Raw genomic sequence first — 21,813 nt, forward strand, 5'->3', positions numbered from 1 at the left:
ATCGGCAGGCGGACTCTCAACCACTGCGCCACCAGGGAAGCCCCCAAAGGATGTTTTTTAATCCCTTAAGAGAATACAAGTCTTCATTTCAATGACCAGACTATAAATCCCGTGAGTTTCCTGCCTTATGTTTTGGCAGTGTATTTGGTTTACCTAGCACATGCCTGGAACTGTGTGGAACTCACACTCACTGCATTAAAAAATATATATATATCACATCTGTGTCAGGAAAAGTTTTGTTTTAAATAAATACATAATTTTTAGATGCAAAGGGAAAATAAATCTTCCTACCTGCCTGCCTACACTAATGCTTCATAAATTGTGATCCATGAAAGAAGTAATGAAACTGTGGAAGCCATTTTAATAAATGAAAAAGTCCAGCAGAGGTACATTTACCAAGAATAAAGCTGCCCAGGATAATGAAAGTGCCAGGTAGTTTGGGGTGTTTTTGTTGTTGGTAGTTGATGTTCTTTCTTCTCCGTGTTTGTCTGGAATTGCAGCAGACACTGTGGTGACTGCTCGCCTTCTGCAGAGCCAAGGTTTAGAGCAGCTGTTGTACCAGGAAGCCCTTGAACTAGCCCAGCTTGGTGGGCTGAGACTCACGGGCATTCCCCAGGTGACAATTCTTCCTATAAACAAGAAAAGGGATTTGGTAAATAATGACTAGGAGGGCATGACACTCAAGTCTTTTTTTTTTTTTTTTTTTTTTTTGGTGGTACGCGGGCCTCTCATTGTTGTGGCCTCTCCCTTTGCGGAGCACAGGCTCCGGACGCGCAGGCTCAGCGGCCATGGCTCACGGGCCCAGCCGCTCCGCGGCATGCGGGATCCTCCCGGACCGGGGCACGAACCCGTGTCCCCTGCATCCGCAGGCGGATTCTCAACCACTGCGCCACCAGGGAAGCCCGACACTCAAGTCTTGAGCGGTTTACTCCCTTCCAAAAGAGAACTTACTCAATTTACAACCCACAGGGCAGAGGTCAGGGGGGAACAGGAAATCAAATGTTCTTCAGAATCTCTGAAGAGAGATAGAACCAGAATCTCTGGTTCTATATTATAGTCTCACTGGCCACTTTGTAATGTTTTTATTAAAGTATAAAGAAAAACAGCACGCCATGACCTGAACAAAAGATAAAGTGTTGTTTTAAATGTCATCACTAACTCTGGTATAAGAAAGAGAAGAGTTTCCTCACCCCCCAGGAATCTATGACCAGGCTGTGTCCACGGGCTTGAGAATCAACCAGCCTCTCTTCCTACAGATCTACGACTACAAAGGAAAGACAGGGCTGCGACTTTCCAAATTCTTAACAATTCAAGTCAGTAAAAACCTCGCTAGCAGAGTGCTGAGAAACCAGCGCGAGTAACATCTGATTATTACTAAATGTCTTGAGTAGCAAATAAAAGGATCTTCATCAAAAAATAGGTTTTGAACAATATGTCTGTAAAGTTCTCAATCTTTTACTTAAAAGAGACAATCAATCAGTGCAGGACCTGGTAAGGAAAAGGAGGTGTTCTTGACCTTTGGCTCCAAAGTCCTGTCAATCATCTTAGACAACTGGGGGAGGAGGCTGACTGTACCCAGAACCGTGCCCCCTCCCCACCCCCAGGCTCAGGGCAGCTGTGAGACTTGTCCTCAAGTAATGGTAGTTATTATGCTGAAACATGATTGGCAGATGAGCTTGGAAGTTCTTTCCTTTCCTTTTTTCCCTTTATCTACTTGATGATCTGCGGGGAATTTAAAGATGAAGACTGCTTTGGGAAAGTGTCCTAAAAATTATAAGACAAAGGCAACTTTACCTCTGAAATGGGACACCCAGGAATAGGGTGCATAGAAAACAGCATAGGGGCTCCCCTGGTGGCACAGTGGTTAAGAATTTGCCTGCCAATGCAGGGGGCATGGGTTTGAGCCCTGGTTCGGGAAGATCCCACATGCTGCGGAGCAACAAAGCCCGTGCACCACAACTACTGAGCCTGCACTCTAGAGCCTGCGAGCCACAACTACTGAGCCCGTGTGCCTAGAGCCTGTGCTCCACAACAAGAGAGGCCACCGCAATGAGAAGCCTGCACACCCCACCGAAGAGTAGCCCCCGCTCACCGCAACTAGAGAAAGCCCACGCACAGCAATGAAGACCCAATGCAGCCAAAAAAAAATTAAAAAAAAAAAAGAAAACAGCATAAATAAGGCTCCAGCCCTACCTGGTGGCCAGCAATGCATCTAACCGCTGAAACTAGAAATTTACCAAACTTGCAGAGATGTAGCATTCCTAACTGAAGGGGGATGGGGATGTGTGTCCATATGTTAGGTTAAAAGGACACTAGTCAAAATAAGCATGATCACACGTTCAGTCTTTGGCAATGCTTGTGTTTTACACCTACGCTCTTAAACGATGACCAGGAAGAACTGATTTTCTCCCTATTGCGGAATTTGTCCCTAACAAAATGTTAGGAGAAAGTTGGCTGTTTATAACACATATAAGTATATTAACAGAAAGAGGACTTCACAGAAAACCCTTGCAAAGAGGAGGGTCTAGAACGGCAGAAAAGCCTCTTAGATAAATAATTTTTTGTACAAGTATGTCTCAAATACCCAAAACTTGAGGATATCTTTTCAACAAATGGCTGCCAGAGGTGGGGGTGGGTGAAGGTAAAAGGTACAAACTTCCACTTATAAAATAAATTAGCCCTGGGGATGTCATGTACTGCATGGTGACTATGGTTCATAATACTGCACTGCATATTTGAAAGTTGCTAAGAAGGAGATCTTAAAACTTCCCGTCATAAGAAAAAAAAATTTATGGGCTTCCCTAGTGGCACAGTGGTTAAGAATCCACCTGCCAATGCAGGGGACACGGGTTCAATCCCTGGTCCGGGAAGATCCCACATGCTGCGGAGCAACTAAGCCCATGCGCCACAACTACTGAGCCTGTGCTCTAGAGCCCGCGAGCCGCAGCTACTGAGCCCACATGCCACAACTACTGAAGTCCGTGCACCTAGAGCCCATGCTCCGCAACAAGAGAAGCCACCGCAATGAAGAGTAGCCCCTGCTCACCGCAAATGGAGAAAGCCCGCGCACAGTAATGAAGACCCAATGCAGCCAAAGATAAATAAGTATTTAAAAAAAAAAAAAGAAAAAAAAATTGTAACTATGTGTGGTGATGGATGTGAACTGGACTTCTTGTGGTGATCAATTCACAAAATATACAAATATTGAATCACTATGTCATACACCTAAAATTAAGGTAATGTTATATGTCAATTACATCTCAATTAAAAAAACATTAGAAGATATCACAAAGTTATCAAATGGATGACAGATTTGAAAAAGATACTTGAACACCAAAAAAAAAACCAAAAACAAACAAGGTATTGATATGTAGACCATGTAAAGAATTGTTCCAAATAAACAAAAACTGGATGGAGATCGCAACAGAAAAAGGGACAAAGAACACAACTAGGCAATTCACAGAAAAGGAAAATAAGTTACTTACAAGTATATGAGATGATCTACCTAACTACTGAGAATCATATATTAAAACAATAAGATACAGAAAAACAAAGTCAGAGGACTGACACTACCTGACTTCAAGACTTACTATAAAGCTACAGTAATCAACACAGCGTGGTACTGGCAAAAGACTAGACAAATAGATCAATGGAACAGAGTCCAGAAATAGACCCACACTAATATAGTCACCTGATTTTTCACAAAGGGAGCAAAGGCAACACAATGAAGAAAAGATAGTATTTTCAACAAACAGATTTTAAAAAAAGAATCTAGACAGACTTTATACCCTCCACAAAAATTAACTCATAATGAATCAAAAATCTAATTTAAAATGCAGTACTATAAAACTCCTAGAAGATAACATAGGAGAAAATTGAGATGACCTTGGGCTTGGTGACAACTTTTTTTTGGCTATGGTATAACTGACCCAGAACACTATATTAGGTTCAGTTGTACAACATAATCATTTGTTATTTGCATACATTGCAAAATGACCACCACAATAAGTCTAGTTATCATCTGTTACTGCACATAGCTACAAAATTTCTCTTTCTTATTTTTCTTGTGATGAGGACTTTTAAGATCTACTTTCTTAGGAACTTTAACATGCAATACAGTATTATTAACTATAGTCGCCACATAGTACATAACATCCCCATGACTTATTTATTTTATAGCTGGAAGTTAGTACCTTGTGACCCACGTCACCCATGTCTCCTACTTCCCCCAAACCCCCAGGCAACCACCAGTCTGTTCTCAGGTATCTATGAGCTTAGCTTTCTTGATTTGTTTTTTTTTTTCAGATTCCACATATGAGTGAGATCATATGGCATTTGTCTTTCTCTGTCTCACTTATTTCACTCAGCATAATGTCCTCAAGGGCCATCTGTATTGTCATAATTGGCAAGCTTCCATTATGTTTTATGGCTGACAGTATTTCATTGTATGTCTTGATGATGACTTTCTAGATGCAACACCAATGGCACGATCCATGAAAGAAATAGTTGATAAGCTGAACTTCATTAAAATTTTAAATTTCTCCTCTGTGAAAGACACTGTCAAGGAAATGAGAAGAAAAGCTACAGACTAGAAGAAAACATTTGCAAAAGACATATCTGATAGAGGACTGTTCTCCAAAACATACAAATAACTCTTAAAATTCAACAATAAGAAAACAACAGATTTTAAAAAGAGAAAAAAGATCTGAATAGACACCTCACCAAAGGAGATATAAAGATGGCAAATAAGCATATGAAAGTATGCTTCATGTCATTCCACATCATATGTCATTAGGGAAATGCAAATTAAAACAGCAACGAGATACCACCACACACCTATTAGAATGACCAAAATCTAAACATTGGTGATGCCAAACGCTAGCGAGGATGTGAGGCAGCAGGAACTCTCATTCACTGCTGATGGAAATAGAAAGGGGTCCAGCCACTTTGAAAGACAGTTTGACGGTTCTTTACAAATCTAAACATACTCTTATCCCACAATTTAAGAGTTTCATTCCTTAGTATTTTCCCCAAAGGACTTGAAAACACATGTCCACACAAAAGCCTGCACACAGATATTTATAGAAACTTTATTCATAATTCCCCAAACTTGAAAGCAACCAAGTTGTCCTTCAGTAGGTGAACAGATAAATAAACAGTGGTCCATCCAGATCATGGAAATGAGCTATCAAGCCACAAAAAGACATGGGGGTGTCAACAGAAAAAAATGCACAACCTAAAGGTTGAGAATTATGTTTCATTCAGCAGACTTACTGAGGACTTGAGCCCAAGATACAGCTTCTCAGATGGCTCTGAGGGACTATTCTGAAGAGTTAAGGAGGAGTCAGGATATATGAGTTTTTGCAAAAAAAAACCCCAAACAATAAAAAATCCCCACCTCCCCCCGCCAAAAAAAAAAACACAAAACCAGGCAGTGGAACATCAAAAGGTTACTGGTAATTAAAGGAAAACCAGGTATCTCAAATTAATGAATTTAGCACTTTTCTATGTATAGGAAAATGCAAGAGCCTGAGCTTATTGAAGTTATTCCTTTGATGTGCACCTTGACTATCTAGGGCTATTACCAGCGGGACAGCAATTTCCTCGGTTCTTGTCCACTTCAGGGAAAGAATTCAGGCGAGAGACCTAGAGCAGTTTTAAGTAGCAAGGAGTTTTATTAAGCAAGAAGGTATGCTCCTGAGAAAAGATGAGAGCAGGCTGCTGTCTATTCAGGCGAGAGACCTAGAGCAGTTTTAAGTAGCAAGGAGTTTTATTAAGCAAAGAGAAGGTATGCTCCTGAGAAAAGATGAGAGCAGGCTGTCTGCCCCACAATGGGGGGTAGGTTTGGGTTTTTTAGAGTGATGGTCCCTCCCTGTGTACTGGGTCATTTGACTGACAATTTGATTGACAGCTTTAGGTTGTATAACTTTTTTCCTAGTGTGCAGGCACTTACCCATAAGCACCCAAGTGATACCCATGGTGGAGGGGGCAAAAACCTCAATGCTAATTTATTACAAATACAGTATAATGAACCCCGGGTTACTCTGAGCCACCGTTTAGGTGTTGGTGTGCCTGAGCCAACGTGTGCTGGCAGATTTATCTTGCCTGGTCCTAATAAGGCTAGAAACTTAGCAGTCCTGGACCACAAAAGGGATGATCTTTTCTGATCACCATTGCCCAGGTGGGGGAGGGAAAGATGACCCTGTCCAGGATGGAGCAAGGACCCACTCATATCTGACTACCTACCTAGTAGGGCCAGTGTGCTGTCTCTTTCCAGTCTGAACCCCTTCAGGGTGTACCTTCAGGGCAGCTGCAGTGGCCAATAGCTTGACGGCCACTGCATCCTTTGTTTACTGAAATGACATTCTTTGTCAACAGAGGAAACTTAAATGCATTTACTAAGTGAAAGAAGCCAATCTGGAAAGGTTACATAGTATATGATTCCAACCATACGACATTCTGGAAAGGGCAAAACTACGAGAGAGTAGAGAGATCAGTGGTTGCCAGGGGTTAAGGGGGAGGGAGGGATGATAGGCTGAGCACAGAGATTTTTAGGGCAGTGAAGCTGTTCTGTATGACACTATAAGGATGGATCCATGTCACTATACATTTGTCAAAACACCAAGAGTGAACCCTGATGTAAACTATGGACTTTCTCAGTGCTAATTATATGTCAATGTAGACTCATCTCTTTCTAACAGATTACCTCTCTGGTTGACTGAAAACAAAAAAAAAAAGCACAACGTGAGAGATGTGAGTTAAGTTTTATTCGGGGCAAATGAGAACTACAGCCCGGGAGACAGCCTCTCGGGTAGCTTGGAGGAACTGCTCCAAAGAGGTGAGGGGAAGGGCAGTATGTATGTGATTTTAGTGAAGGGGGTACGTGTAGTCAAGCACACATTTAGGCAGAAGGTTGCTGCTAGTCACGAGGAGCAGATGTCACCGTTAATGACTGCAGCGCTTTTCTAGATATGAAGAGATGCAAGAACTGGGCTCATGAAATCTTCTCCTAAAAATATCTAACTCTCTGAAGACCTGTTCTGCCAGTTTTTCCCAGAGCACAGAGGGCTTCACCCCTGATCTCCACCCTGAACTCCTTTCAGGGGGTGCTGAAGGTCAGCGACTGCAGTGGCTCGTGACTGCAGAGGCAGATGGCAGTGCCAGTTGGCAGTTGACACTCTGGTAAAGGATGTTTGTAGTTAGGGAGGCTGGGCAAGTGTGTGGCAGGGGGTTTAGGGGAACTCTCTGTACTTTCTGCTCAATTTATCTGTGAACCTAAACTCTTCTAAAAAATAGAGTATTAGGAGTGGGGGTAGGAGTGAGGTAACTCTCAGCCCACTAACCACCCTGAAGTTCTAGAAGAGAAGCTTGACCATTGATAGAGATTTGATGGAGATGTCTCCTGAAGAAAAAAAAATGCACAACCTAAAAGTTAAGAATTATGTTTTATTTGGGGCATTGCTGAGGACTGTAGCCCAGAAACAGCCTCTCAGAGAGCCCTGAGGAACTTCTCCAAAGAGGTATTGGAGGAGACAGGATATATAGGAGTTTTTGCTGAAAAAAAAATGTAGTTAAGCATCAAAAGACTACCACTAATAACAAAAAACAGACATCTCAAGTTAAGGATATTAGTGCTTTTCTCTGAATGGGAAGATGCAAGAGCCTGGGCTCACTGGAACCATTCCATTGATATGCACCTTAACTGCTGTGAAATGAAATTTGCATTTCATTGCAAGACAAGAAAAATTTAAACACAAAACAATGTTCTGTGCCCTTTGGCCTCCTCTCTCCCCTCAGCTGTGCATCGTGTATCAGCAATATGCATCAGCCAAGCTCCCCCTTCGGCAGAAATACCAGCTCCACCATAAAGAGCAACATTCTCCCAAGATTACTGGGACAACTCTTTAAAAGATAACATTCCTTCTCGATCTCCATAAGGGAGTCATATGGCCTTTAGATCTGGATTGTGTAAACTCTCAATAATACCTCATTTGATGTACAGCCCTGTGTCCAAAAAAAACATAACTGTGCCTTGACTTTTTTTTCTTTTTAGTTTTACTTTTTTGGCTGCACCATGCAACATGTGGGATCTTACTTCCCCCACCAGGGATCGAACTTCAAACTCAAAAAAAAAAGGACCACCACAAGACAACCTTTTTTTTTTTTTTAACCTTCAGGTTTCTATTTCCAAAACTTTTCTATGTATTCGCTCAAAGTCTTGTGTTGCTTAGGATTTTTTTTTTTTTAGTGCTGAAAAATCTTCAGTCCAGGGCATGCATGGAATTTATAGCACAGTCTTAAATTTCCAAGCTTGATACTTTTGACACAGATTAACTAACCTAAAGCTGTTTTCTACATTTAGAAGCACTGCCCTTAGGGAATTTCTAGACTTAGGGGCAAGGGCAGTTTTTTTATGCCCCCTCTACACTGCAAAATTGGGGTACATAACTCTACAGTTTATATGCCCACACACAATCATTCACTGCCAACTGATTCTTTAAAGGGTGCACTGGCTGAGGCTAATTTGGGGGCCACAACTGTTGGTCCATAAGGAGACTCAAGCAAGAAGTACAAAAGGGAGACTGTTCACCTAACAGATCAGAAAAAAAAAAAGTTTAACAGGTATCCAGAAGTATCTTGCCAATGCCCTTGCATTCAAAACGTGCCCAAAGCCACAAGGGACCCCCTTGAGGTGACCAGGATCAGAGGCAGCCTCTTCCCTGGAAACCGAGATGCCCCCTGCCCAGACCCCACCTGATCCCAACACGAGCCCCTCCCTGATCTGTAGCATCTTGGGCGCTGCAACAGCCTCCGATCCTGACACCCAATGATTGTCCCATGAGAGCCTATCAGCTCTTCTTACCGGGAAGGAACACATCTGCAAGGCAGGTCAACCTTTGTAGATACTCTTGGCCTCTGTCCACACGGAGCTGAGCCAACTGTACCTCCTGACCCTCCAAACAGGAGGAAAGTCATTTATGGGTGTCTAGTTTTTCAAAATCAGAGGGCCAATGGTTTTAACAATCATCATTTCTTGGGGATGTGGGAAAGGTGGGACTGATTTCTCCTCCAAAATCCTGGGCAGGAGCTGTGCTGAGTGGTCCATGACTTCCAGGCCGGAGTACTGGTGCAATTCTCAAAGGGTGGAAGAGAGGGTGTCAGGATGCCAATAGGGTACCTGCCTAGTCTCTTCCTCTCCTCCAAATGAACTTCAATAGCATGCCAAAATGTACCTTTGCTTCCTGGTGACCTAAAGGCTGTATGGCCTCCAAAGACCCCAGGAAACACACACACCACCATGCATTTCCAGGAGGCAGGAAAGCAGTGCCCTTGACCAAGGACTTCCCAGCTGCCCGCACTGAACCTTCAATGGGAGAACAGGGGCTGGAGGCTGGAGCCCCTCCTCCATAAGCCTGGGAGGGAGCAATCCCGCTCCAGTCCTGCAGCCTGTCCTTCATGCATTCAAGAAATCATGTTTGGGCCTCCCTGGTGGCACAGTGGTTGAGAGTCCGCCTGCCGATGCAGGGGACGCGGGTTCGTGCCCCGGTCCGGGAGGATCCCACATGCCGCGGAGCGGCTGGGCCCGTGAGCCATGGCCGCTGAGCCTGCGCATCTGGAGCCTGTGCTCCGCAACGGGAGAGGCCACAGCAGTGAGAGGCCCGCGTACCGAAAAAAAAAAAAAAAAAAAAAAAGAAAAAGAAATCATGTTTGACTGCCCATGGTGTCAGACGTTGTTCTAAGACTTGATATCCTCACTACAACCCATGCGACGGATCTTATCCTATTACAGACGGGGAACCAAAGCACAAGGCTCATGGTTCCATCGCTAAAGAGGCTGAGCCAAGATCCAAACCCAAGCAGCCAAGCTGGTGTTCTTGTCTTAGAAAACTGTCCTCAATATTTAGTATTACATACTGTCTATTTTTTTTTAATCTCAGCTTTTCTAGAGTTTACATTCCAGTGGAGCAGAGGAGGAAAACGAACGGTTAGCTTGTCAGTCATGTTTAAAATGCCATGAACAAAACTAAAGTAGGTCAAGCAGAGACAGTGGGGAAGGAGAGGACCTCTGGAGGGAACATGGACCACCGGGATGAAGGGAACAGAATCATTCAAGAAACAATGAGAGGGAATTCCCTGGTGTTCCAGTGGTTAGGACTCCGCACTTCCATTGCAGGGGGCACGGGTTCAATCCCTGGTCGGGGAACTAAGATCACGCAAGCCACTTGGTGTGGCCAAAAAATTTAATACAAACAAGTGAGAAGTGTTCTTAGCAGAAGAGCAAAAATAAAAGCCCTGAAGTGGTAACAAGACGGTTTGTCTGAGGGGCAGTAAAAGGATGAGGAACTGGAGCAGAGATGAAGGCAGGCGGCAGGTTACACAGGGCACTCTAGGTCGGGGCCAGGAGCTTGCGTTAGGTTGGCTGAGAAACTTTGGAGAATTTTGGAGTTCCTTTTGGAGGAGGGGCCATCTGATTAACGTTTTAAGAATTAAGTCTTCAGGGAGATCAACTAGGTGCTAAAAAAAAAATTAAGTCTGGCAGAGGAGTCGACTGTGAGATGACTAAAAGAGAACCCCCCGAGACCTGATAGGAGCCTCTTTCAGGAGTTCTGGCAAGGCAGGCTGGCGCTGGGGTGGGGTAGGCAGCTGGACAGGTGCAGGAAGGGCTCAGGTTGGAAGTCAAGTTTTCTGGGTTCGAGCAGGGAGTCCTTTTGGGTGGTCAGGCATCAAGGACGGCTTCTAGTTTGGGGCCTGAAACACTGGCCCAAAATGCTGGTGCCATTCATTTACTGAGTGAGAATGAGAACAGCTGTCTGATGGACAGGCCACATGCCTCTTGCAGAAAATGGCTCCTTGCTAATTTTTCTCCCCCATTTTTGTGCAATTGCTCCAAAAGATAGTCAACACTTGTTTCTGGTATGATGCTTGCTCTAAGTACCCTACGTAAATCTCACAACTCCGCCTGAGGTCAGATGCTATTATCTTCAATTTAGAGCCTGAGCAGGGAGAGGGGGTAGGAGGGTGAATGTGGCTAAGGTCACAGGGCCAGAAAGCTCCCTGAGGGGATTGATTCTGGCTTGTGAACTACCAGGCTGGTCTCTACTAGGGAAAACTGTAGCCCCCGTTCTGATGGCCCCTCTACCCTCAGGAGTGAGCCCCACCTATGGTAATGCTTCATCCACCCTGTGTGAGGTTCTCCTTTCCTGTACACCTATCTGTAAGGCTGAATTTTCTTCACACTCCAATCTAAATAATGTGCAGCAGTAGGCTGAACGCAAATGAGAACCCAGACAGCAGTCTCCAATTTAGTTTACAAGGATATGAAACTCTCAGTGCCAGAATATCACATCTCTCCTAGGTTGTCTGATTTTCTGGTCAGAGCTGCATCTCAGAACTTGACTCCTAAACTCTTCCTTTTTCTCTCCAGACCCTTTTCCCCCCTGTGCTCTGGCACCTCTTTCTAGCCTTAGGGGTTTCACTAAGGGTTAAACTCCAGGACCACCTCACCTGTGATGTTATCGCCAACACCTCAACTACACATCAAGACACATCAAGAAACCTCTTAAAATTTTACTCTGTAATTAGCAACCTTGGGGGGAAGGACATGAGGACTTAAAGGCAGAGGCAGAGACCAGAAACAAGCTGGGTGTTCCTTGTCAGGCTGGAGCAGAGTTTAAACCAGACCCCCTGCAGCTCTGGCTGCAGCCTCCTCTTTACCTTACGGTCCCAGGTTGGTCTGGCTGCAAACTGGCTTCCCTTCATCCGAGGAGCTAGGTCGAGTGAATTCATGGCTTCCTCAGGTTGCAGCATCCCTGCACCAGAAAACCACAGCAGGCACGTGTGAGGGGAGAGGGTAAGAGCCTGAACAGTTCTCTGCCTCTTTCCAAGGTTCCTTTCTGGGACTTCCCAGCTAGGCGTCCTGGGCCTAGGATTCTCGGGAACCTCAGAATCTGGGACCAACTGGGCTCATTCCAACATGGCGGGTGGGGAGACCGCGGCCCAGGAGGCCAGCCCCGGCCACCTCTCACAGCCTTACTCCAGGGTCCCTAGGACCAAGGGCCGGCACTGCCAAGGAGTCTGGGGCAGAGCCTGGACACAGAGGCCTCCCGGGGTGAGTGCTGGCCGAGGTGCTGTTGGTGGTTGCCCGGAGGAGATAGTTAGGGAGGGGTGAGGAGGGCTGGAGGGGCGGGAGCCAGGCCGCCTGCACAGGCCGGTCCAGGGCACCTGGTCATGAGGCCTCTCAACCTGCTTGTGCCGCTGGCCGTGCCGCTAGGCCACGGACTGGAGCATCCACTTGGTCTGGAACTTGCACAAGAGCCATAAACCATGACTTCGGCGAGGTCCGAAGTTTCCAGACCCTTAATCTGGAACATGGCTTTGCTCACCTGCTCGACGAATGGGATTCGAGATCCGTCGGGGCCTGTTTAGGTGAGAAGATGAGCGCTCGGGCCCAGGAGGGCCGGGGCACCCGGGTCAGGACTGGGCTCACTCACCGAACACGGCTTCCAGCAGCCCCGTCTGGACCTGGAACACCGCGGGCTCCTTCAAGACTTCGGGAGTGCCCACCCAAGGTGGGATGTCGTTCCGCTCGGGAAGCTTCCCCATCTTCGGGTCGTCTAAACCAACACTGCTCGGAGCTCGGACCTAGACTGGGCAGGACAACGCCTCCGGCGGAAAGTTAAGCACCAGGGCGAGCCACGCCCCGCGCCCCTGGCCAACCCCAATCCAGGCCCCGCCCCCGGTCCGCCCCGGGCCCAGCAGCGCAATCCCGCACTCGAAGAGCCATAAACCATGACTTCGGCGAGGTCCGAAGTTTCCAGACCCTTAATCTGGAACATGGCTTTGCTCACCTGCTCGACGAATGGGATTCGAGATCCGTCGGGGCCTGTTTAGGTGAGAAGATGAGCGCTCGGGCCCAGGAGGGCCGGGGCACCCGGGTCAGGACTGGGCTCACTCACCGAACACGGCTTCCAGCAGCCCCGTCTGGACCTGGAACACCGCGGGCTCCTTCAAGACTTCGGGAGTGCCCACCCAAGGTGGGATGTCGTTCCGCTCGGGAAGCTTCCCCATCTTCGGGTCGTCTAAACCAACACTGCTCGGAGCTCGGACCTAGACTGGGCAGGACAACGCCTCCGGCGGAAAGTTAAGCACCAGGGCGAGCCACGCCCCGCGCCCCTGGCCAACCCCAATCCAGGCCCCGCCCCCGGTCCGCCCCGGGCCCAGCAGCGCAATCCCGCACTCGCCCGCCCCGCGCCGCCTTGGTCTCCGGTGGACTGTCTAGGGCGCTTCCCCGCCCCACCTCCGGCTCTCGAGCGCGGGTGGGCCCAGCTGTCTCCGAGTTGACTCGGGCTCCCACCTGCTTTGACTCGTTTCCTCTGCACCAAAATCCCTTCACCCTGGGAGTGAGTGGGGAGACGGCGCTAGAAACCCTTGTTATTCTAGAAACAGTGGCTGGGCCTGAACCTCGGAAAGCAGTACAGGTTTGGGGGTGCGACGGCCACCCAGCTGCCAAATCGAGTCCCTGCCTTCCACGTTCCAAAAGGAGGGTGTGTCTTCCCTTGGCCTAAGGGAGCCGGACCCTGGGAGTTCACTGCATGGCGACCCCTGCAACTTCAGGGGACTGAGGAGTCACTCCTGCCACTTAACAAAGAGGAAAACGAGATTCCGATATTCATTTTCTTCCAGGGTCCTGATGGGGGTTCTGAAGTGCCCCACGGTTCACGTTCCTTGAAGCCCCTGAGTCTGGAACTTTTGAATCTACCCGGATTTCGAAGCTCACGTGGCCTAAACTATGTGGTCCGGCCTTCAGGCCCTAAAATAAACTTGTTTTATTCATTTAAAAAACAGATTGCTCTAAAAACACTGCACTAGATCTATCCGATGGGGGTGTGTTTCAATATTTAGGGCTTCACAGACAGAGATGAAGCTGGCTTTTCCCAAGATCATGTTCTGATAACATCTAATGTCCCCTCAGCAGCCTTCATGGCCACTTATTAGGGCAGACCTCTTCACCTGCAATCAAAACCTGTGGGTTGGTTGTTCTTTTGCAGCCACCAGTGTAATCAATTCAGATAATAATCAATGGCTAACTATCAAATGAAAGGTTATTAACTGGATATTGAAGAGTTCTGGAAAGCCTAGCCCATAGATTATGAATTACAAAGAAGAAAATATTCCTTCACAATAGCGACTTGCAGGGCAGATGCCACCTTAACCAAAGACCCCAATTAGCATCACCAGCCGTGGGACCAGTGGACTACTGGTTTGTCAAAGCCATGAAAACAAAAAAGCAGATCGTCTTATTAATAAAGAGACAACCAAGTGCTATGCATGATTCAAACCCTGAATCAAAGACAGAGAAAGAACATTTCAGGACAGTGGAGGAAATTTTAACATGGGCTATATTGTAAAATAGTATTTGACTGTATGTTCTACAATATACAATTTCTAGAGTGTGGTGCCTTTATTACATAAGAAAAGGTCCTTGTTCTAACAAGAAACATGTTGAAATATGTAAAGTGTTGATATCTACAATTCACTTACAAATAGTTCAGCACCCCCCAAAAATGAAACCCCCAAATTATATATATATATATATATACAATTTCTAGAGTGTGGTGCCTTTATTACATAAGAAAAGGTCCTTGTTCTAACAAGAAACATGTTGAAATATGTAAAGTGTTGATATCTACAATTCACTTACAAATAGTTCAGCACCCCCCAAAAATGAAACCCCCAAATTATATATATATATATATATAGAGAGAGAGAGAGAGAGAGAGAATCAATGTGACAAATAGCAACAGTTGGTTCTCAGTGAAGGATATACAGAATTCTTTCTACTCTTCCATAGTTCTCAATTTCAATGAAAGGGAAATAAAGTACTGATGTGTCAGGTAGCTAATAAAAAGTAACTCGTCTGAGGGAAAAACAAAGTGTAAACCATCCCCTAGTGAGGACTTCCTTTATCATGCTTTCTAAATACCCCCATCCCCCATATACACACCATTTCTTTGGCTGGAAGTTCAACATGGTATTTATTTATTTATTTTTGGCTGCGTTGGGTCTTCGTTGCTGCGCGCGGGCTTTCTCTATTTACGGCTAGCCCGAGGTACTCTTCCATGCTGTGCACTTGTTTCTCGTTGCGGTGGCTTCTCCTGTTGTGGAGTACAGGCTCTAGGCGCGTGGGCTTCAGTAGTTGTGGTGCACGGGCTCTAGAGCACAGGCTCAGTAGTTGTGACGCACGGGCTTAGTTGCTTGGCAGCATGCGGAATCCTCCCAGACCACGGATCGGATCGAACCCATGTCCCCTGCGCTGGCAGGCAGATTCTTAACCACTGCACCACCAAGGAAGTCCCTCGATATGGTATTTAAAGAAGCAGATAGATGAGCACAGGAATTGCGTCCAACTTAAGAGTATTAGAGAGAAGCCTGCATAATTATACACACTTATTTCAAACTTGTTAACACTGTACAAATTTATACAATAAACAACCGGGACAAATTACAGGCTCAAAAAGTATGACTATCAAACAAATTTGTATACTAATGACTAACATCCTTTCTAAGGAGTTTGTTTACGCTTAGAATCAGCACAGGCGTGGCACATCAGCAGTTTATAGGCACCCATTCATTTCCCCACTCCTATCAAGGTTTCTCAGCTGTTTGCCTTGCCACTGGAAGAAGTGACTCTGGATTGATTTTTCATGAACAGACGTTGAACCTACAATTGCAGGTTCAAATTGCTGGTAGGAGAGTAGTGTGATTTACTAAGGGGAGTTAGATTCCCCCCTCCCTGAACCCTCCTCAAAAAGGTGCCACCAACTCCTTCCTGCTTGGGGGATAGGGATTCCTATCTTAATTTTTTTTATCCCCAGGAAGCAGTTGTTTCTGTGTCTCCAGGCCCACCTTTAGCTTCCGAGCCTGGCTCTGTGAGTACACATGAGACGAAACCACTTAAAATTCACTCTCAATCCCAAATATGACCTGCCAGCAGCTTTTCATTTGAAGCAGGTGGGAACCTCAGGTTCAGCCTGAGGGAGGGGATGCTCCCTCTCTCCCACTCTGAGTACATAGACTGCTGGGCAGAGAACATGGAAAGTGGGCAGTTGGCAGGGAGCTCACGAGGTCCCCCACCACGGAACTCAGAGGTCAGGCAGGTAAGTGCCAGGTGCACTGAACCAGAGGTGCCAGAGGCAGCCAGGGCTCTTCCTCTGGGCCTTCTGGAAACTCGGGGCACCTCCCGGTCAGCCACACCTGGCGTTCCAGCCATCCACCCCTTGGCGTGTCAGCGTGAGCCCGAGGGAACCCCCGAGAGCGCATGGCTGGGCACGGTCCCCAGAGGGTCACGCCTTGCAGCCCGAGGACACACAGCGGCCTTTCATCTGGACCATCACTCAGGAACTGACCCGGGGCCCCTGGGGCAGGGCCAAACTGAGAGAAGGCTGCAGAATCCCGGGGACGCTGCCACAGTAAAGGCAGTCCCGGCGACACGCATTCCTCCCTCCTCTTTCTGAGGAAAAGGCCACCAAAAAGGCCAGCAACTCTTTGGCCAGGGACCCTCCGCCCTGCCACGGGCGCGGGATTTTACCGGAGTTTCCAGGAAGTGCTCCCCCAGGCCCAGCGCAGTCACCGCAGCCCAGATCCCCATGAGCAGTCCGTCTTCCCCCTCCTCCGCCCCTGTGCGAAGATTCTAGCCCATCACTCGGGTCCGATGCAAGGTCTGCGCGGGGGAGCGGGCACGACCCCCACGAGCTTCGCGCTTGTGTCTGGAAACACACCCACCGCCGGCACCCGAGCGGCCCCGCTTCTCCAGTCTCCGGACGCGACCCGCCCAGCGCCTGCACCTCGTCTCCCGAGAGCCCAGCGCCGGGAACGCCCAGGCCTCCCGCGCCCGGTTCCCGCGCCGCCGCCCGCGGAGACACGTCCGGGGACGTGCTTCCCGGCTCCGGCTCTGCCTCCGGAGCTCCGGAAGACTGCGGCAGTGCCCGAGCCGAGAGTGCGGGGGAGGCGGAGCGGCGGGGCCGGGGGTGGAGGAGCTCCGGAAGCGACTGTGAGGGCGCCTGCGGCCGGCACCTGCGGACCCTTGGCGCGCGCCCTTCCACGGGCGCCGAGGACCGTGACCTCGCGTCGCCCAGCGCGTGGGGCAGTGCCGAGTCCAGAGGTCCCCGGTTCCCCCTCGGGAGGAGCCTGAGGAGAGGAGAGCGGGCGCGGAGGCGCGCCCCGCAAAGCGCCGTCGGAGGGAGGGCGGCGAGCGGGGGTCACGCCGGGCGCGGTGGAGCCCGCAAGCCCGACCCTAAGCGCAGCGCAGACTCCAGCAGGGGCGGCGACCAGGGACCCAGGCGCGAGGCCCACCGCCTGGAAAGTCCCCGGCCCGACTCTCTCCGAAGACGGGTCCGGGCAGCGACACCCCGACGTGCGTCCCCGGGGGCCCCGCGAGCCTGCGGGCTCCGGCCGACACCCGCGCCTGCCAGGCCTCCGCGGCAGGGAGAGCCGGGGAGGTCGACGCACTCCTCCATTTCCACTCTCTCCGCCTCGGCTTGGGCCACGTGCAGGCCGCGGTGGGCGGAGAGGATGAGCTCTTTCCACGGGGCTCTGGGGACCCCAAGGGCCGATGAGCGAGGCCGGCGCTCAGTCTCAGCGCGACCCCGCGCTTGCTGGAGGCCTAGCCAGGCAGCTGCGGTCAGGCTGGCTTAGGGCCAAGGGCAATGAGCAGGGACACTCAGCGAGCCGCCCTCTGCCACAGGCCGCTGGCGGCCACTTCCAGCCTCCAGGCCTGCACGACCGTCGGGGCTTCCCGTTTCTTAGGTCTCAGTGTAACCCGCGGGGGAGGGGGCACAGTGCGTCTGAATCCTGAAACCGGAGGGAGGGGACGACCTGAGAGAGAGTATAGTGAGAACTCTCCACTAGAGTAGGTCCAACTCTGTAGCTTATTTACAAACGATTTTAAGTTGCTTTGATTACGGCTCTATCTATGATACTCAGTCCAAATTTACTCTCCGATTTTGTTGGCTTCCATTTATCTACTGCCCTGAACAAATCAGAATAAACCATTAGGCTCATTAAACATATTTGAGAGTGCTTCCTTTATAGATAAAAGGACACAGAAAGAATTAGAGATAAAAGGACAGGAGAATTTTTAATACTCTGGCTATTTATTGACCTACTGCTTTTCAAAAATGTCCCTTGAACATCTGGAAAAAAATCACTTGATTAAACTAAAAATGGTTCCCAATTGCAGCATCCAGATTTCAGTTGTTACTTTATTGCAAAACACTGTATTTAAAAGTTAAATGTTTTTTAATGCGTACAACCAAATAGAATCTGTTGTTCCCTGGATTTTTAGGTAACAACACACCCTGTGGTACTAAGAGATGAGCTTCTCAAGCTTGAATGTACAGAAGAGGCACTTGGGGGTCTTGTTAAAATGCAGGTTCAGTAGGTCTGGGGCAGGCCTAAGATTCCTCATTTTTCAGTTTCTTGGGGAATGCTCATGTTGCTAGTTAATGGATCACATTTTGAGTAGCAAGGTTATTGATACCTCCACTATCTACCTAAAACCACGTCTAGAACATAAAAACCAGCAGATAGAAAAGTGTGAGGTAATTAGCAGGTTATCTAGTGCAAGCTCTCTCAAGCTCTGTATAACAGCATGTGCTGGCCACCATCCATTTTCAACAGGAGGGAATCCCTTAAATAGCCTGCCTTACCCCCCAGCCCCCCACCAGGTCCCTCCTCCAGGTCCCCAAGTAGAAAGGGGATTATTCATTGCCATTGGTCAATTGCCACACCGGCATGTGAGCCCAGATATTCTGATTTTTTGGCGAAATTTCCCATTTTTATAATGTTGGCACCTGATTCAAAAGGTAGAACCTGAAACTAACACAACATTGTAAATCAAATATATTCCAATATAAAATAAATTCTTTTTTAAAGGTAGAAGAAAAAAATGGTGTGGGTACAACAAAACACCTGTAAGAATCACTAGGCCTGGGATTCCCCGGTGGTGCAGTGGTTAAGAATCCGCCTGCCAATGCAGGGGACACGGGTTCGAGCCCCGGTCCAGGAAGATCCCACATGCTGTGGAGCAACTAAGCCCGTGTGCCACAACTACTGAGTCTGTGCTCTAGAGCCCTCGACACACGACTGCTGAGCCCACGTGTCACAACTATTGAAGCCCAGGCGCCTAGAGCCTGTGCTCCGCAAAAAAGAGGAGCCACCGCAATGAGAAGCCCACGCACCACAACGAAGGGTAGCTCCTGCTCGCCGCAACTAGAGAAAGCTCGCGTGCAGCAAGGAAGACCCAATGCAGCCCCCAAAATAATAATAATAAAAATAAAGAAAGAGATTTATAAAATATTTTTTTTAAAAAAAGAATCACTAGGCCTGTGGAAACTGGTTAGCAAACTCCAAAGTGTGCTGTTCCTTCCAGGTACACCTGTATCCTCAGCCTCTGAGAAACAGTGTGCTTCCAAACCTGTGTGATGCCTCAGGTCTAATCCCTCACTGCTTCCTCTCTATCCCAGATTCTCCCCAGCCTTCAGGGGCACAGAACCCGCTTTGCTTCCATCTTGTTCTCCATCAACTCTCTCCAAGTTGATATACAGGCTTAATGCAATTCCTATTAAAGTGCCAGCAAGGTTCTTTCATAGATGTAGGCTAGATTATTTTAACATTTACATGAAAAAATAAAGGAACTTGAATAGCTAAGACAATTTTGAAAAAAAAAGATCAGTGTGCCTAAATTTAATTATTATTATATAGCTATAGTAATCAAGACTGTGCAGTGTTGGCAGATTAAATGTGAAATGTATAGCTATAAAACATTTACAGGAAAACATAGGAGTCAATCTTTGGGAACTAGGGTTAAGCTAAGAGTCCTTAGACTTGTCACCAAACAAGTTGATCCATAAGAGAAAAAACTGATCAATTGGACCTCACCTAAAGGTTTTGTGGAAAAGCCTGTTAATAATATGAAAAGGCATGGGCATTTCCTGGTGGTTCAGTTGTTAGGACTCCGCACTTTCACTGCCAGAGAGCACAGATTCGATCCCTGGTCAGGGAGCTAACATCCCACATGCAGCAAAAAAAAAAAAAAAAGGCAAACTACAATTGGGAGAAAATATTTCCAAATCCTATATTCAACAAAGGACTAATATCAAGAATATATAAAGAACTCTCAAAACTCAAGAATGAAAAAAATCAATGCAATTAGAAAATAAGCAAAAGATACTTCAGTGCACACAGGATACACATATGGCTAATAAACACATGAAAAAATGTTCCTCATCATTTGCTGTTAGGGAAACATAAATTAAAACAGTATACAACTATCAGAGTGACTAAAATAAAAATCAGGGCCAACCCCAGAGCTGGTGAGGATTCAGAGAACTAGATCACTCATTCATACATTGCTGGTAGAAGGAAAAATGGTACAACAACTTTAGAGACAATCTGATAGTTTCTCCAACGATTGAACATATCGTTACCATATGACCCAGCAATTCCTCCCCTAGCTATACACCCAAGAGAAATGAAAATGTATGTCCACGCAAAACCCTGCACATGAATGTTCACAGCAGCTTCACCTGTAATAGCCAAAAGCTGGAAACAACACATTCGCTTCAACAAGTGAATGGATAAACAAACTGCGGTACATTTATACCATGGACTATTAGTCAGCAAGAAAAAGAAACCACTGACAGAAGCAACAACCTGGGGACTTCCCTGGCGGTCCAGTGGTTAAGACTCTGCGCTTCACTGCAGGGGGTGCGGGTTTGATCCCTGGTCAGGGGACTAAGGTCCCCCATGCCCCCTGGCGCAGCCAAAAAAACCCAGAAAAATAAATCCCCGAGATCACAGTCTAGTGGTAGTAGTGCTGGTGATGAGGAAACAGACATGTAAGCCAGACTGAGTAAAATACATACCTGCTTGGATAAGGGTGTAATTTGGAAGAAATGAAAGCAAGTCAGGAGGGTGAAGTTGTGATTTCAAATCCAGAGCACATGGAAGGTCTCCCTGAGAACCACGTACAAGTCATGAAGATACTAGTGGTGGCGTGGGGACTGGAAGGGGCCAGAGCTACACACTCATGAGGAAAGAGGGACAGTTCAAGGGCCCTGAAGCTAGAGCATGGGGCAGGGTAGGGGTACTGTCTAAGGAACTGGCGCTGGGACTAGAAAAAGTGGGGACACATCAAAGAGGGCGGGGATCCCGCTGTAAAACTTTCAGCCTGTATTCAGAGAAAAACAGGCAGCCTTTCAGTGTTTAAGTGACTCAGTTTAATGTCCCTTCGATGGAATTCCTCTGGCCCTTGTGTTGGAGAAGAGACCTAAGGGGTATGAGGGCAGACAGGAGGCTGCTGCAGTGCCCAGAGGAGAGCTGCGCGCGGCTTGGACCATGTGGTAGCAGGGAGCTGGTAAGAAGCGACTAGACTTTGGATACACCCTGAAGTTCCACCTAAGAGGATTTGTTGAAGGGTTGGGTTAAAAATAAAAAAATAGAGAAAGAAATCTTAGAAGGACTCCAAGGTTTGGTGCTGGAAATTCTGAAAGATGGCATTGCTGTGAACTGATGTGGAGAAGACCACAGGAGTAGCAGGCGTGCTCACAGTGTGGTGAGGGCAACTTGATGATTAATTACAGGGAAGCCTGAGGGGCTGGGAAAGTGAGTCCGGCGTCGTTGGCATAGCCATGTGATTTAAAGCCAGGAGACCGCAGGGACCACCGGGGGGATAAGTGGTAGCGATTGGGAGAGAAAGTGGGGAGCCTGTCCCTCGGGTCTTTGTAGGGGGTGCGGGGAGGTGACGGGGAGGGG

The 21,813-nt window shown here is 47.6% G+C and overlaps 2 protein-coding genes across 2 annotated transcripts; both read right to left on the reverse strand.

Annotated features, from left to right (window-relative positions):
• Nucleotides 1–12,267: 12,267 nt before the first annotated feature.
• LOC102992609 (developmental pluripotency-associated 5 protein) lies at nt 12,268–12,603 on the reverse strand. The gene is given in 3 exon segments (XM_024132956.1): nt 12,268–12,314; nt 12,317–12,418; nt 12,492–12,603. Coding segments are annotated over 3 exon segments (261 nt in total).
• A 39-nt stretch (nt 12,604–12,642) lies between these two features.
• Nucleotides 12,643–13,068, reverse strand: LOC112067398 (developmental pluripotency-associated 5 protein-like). Its single transcript, XM_055087397.1, has 3 exons — nt 12,957–13,068; nt 12,773–12,883; nt 12,643–12,647 (listed from the first exon to the last, which is right to left on the reverse strand). The coding sequence occupies exons 1-3, from the start codon at nt 13,066–13,068 to the stop codon at nt 12,643–12,645; spliced, it is 228 nt and encodes a 75-aa protein (XP_054943372.1).
• Between the last annotated feature and the right edge of the window lie 8,745 nt (nt 13,069–21,813).

The sequence above is a fragment of the Physeter macrocephalus genome, chromosome 10 (genome assembly GCF_002837175.3).
Source record: "Physeter macrocephalus isolate SW-GA chromosome 10, ASM283717v5, whole genome shotgun sequence".
NCBI classification, from domain to species: domain Eukaryota; kingdom Metazoa; phylum Chordata; class Mammalia; order Artiodactyla; family Physeteridae; genus Physeter; species Physeter macrocephalus.

Bases quoted from the DNA above. Each gene is read 5' to 3' on its own strand.
- LOC112067398 (XM_055087397.1), bottom strand. From the start codon at position 13,068: ATGGGGAAGCTTCCCGAGCGGAACGACATCCCACCTTGGGTGGGCACT. The intron at 12,884-12,956 runs GTGAGTGAGCCC...TCACCTAAACAG, and splicing joins GCTGCTGGAAGCCGTGTTCG to GCCCCGACGGATCTCGAATC.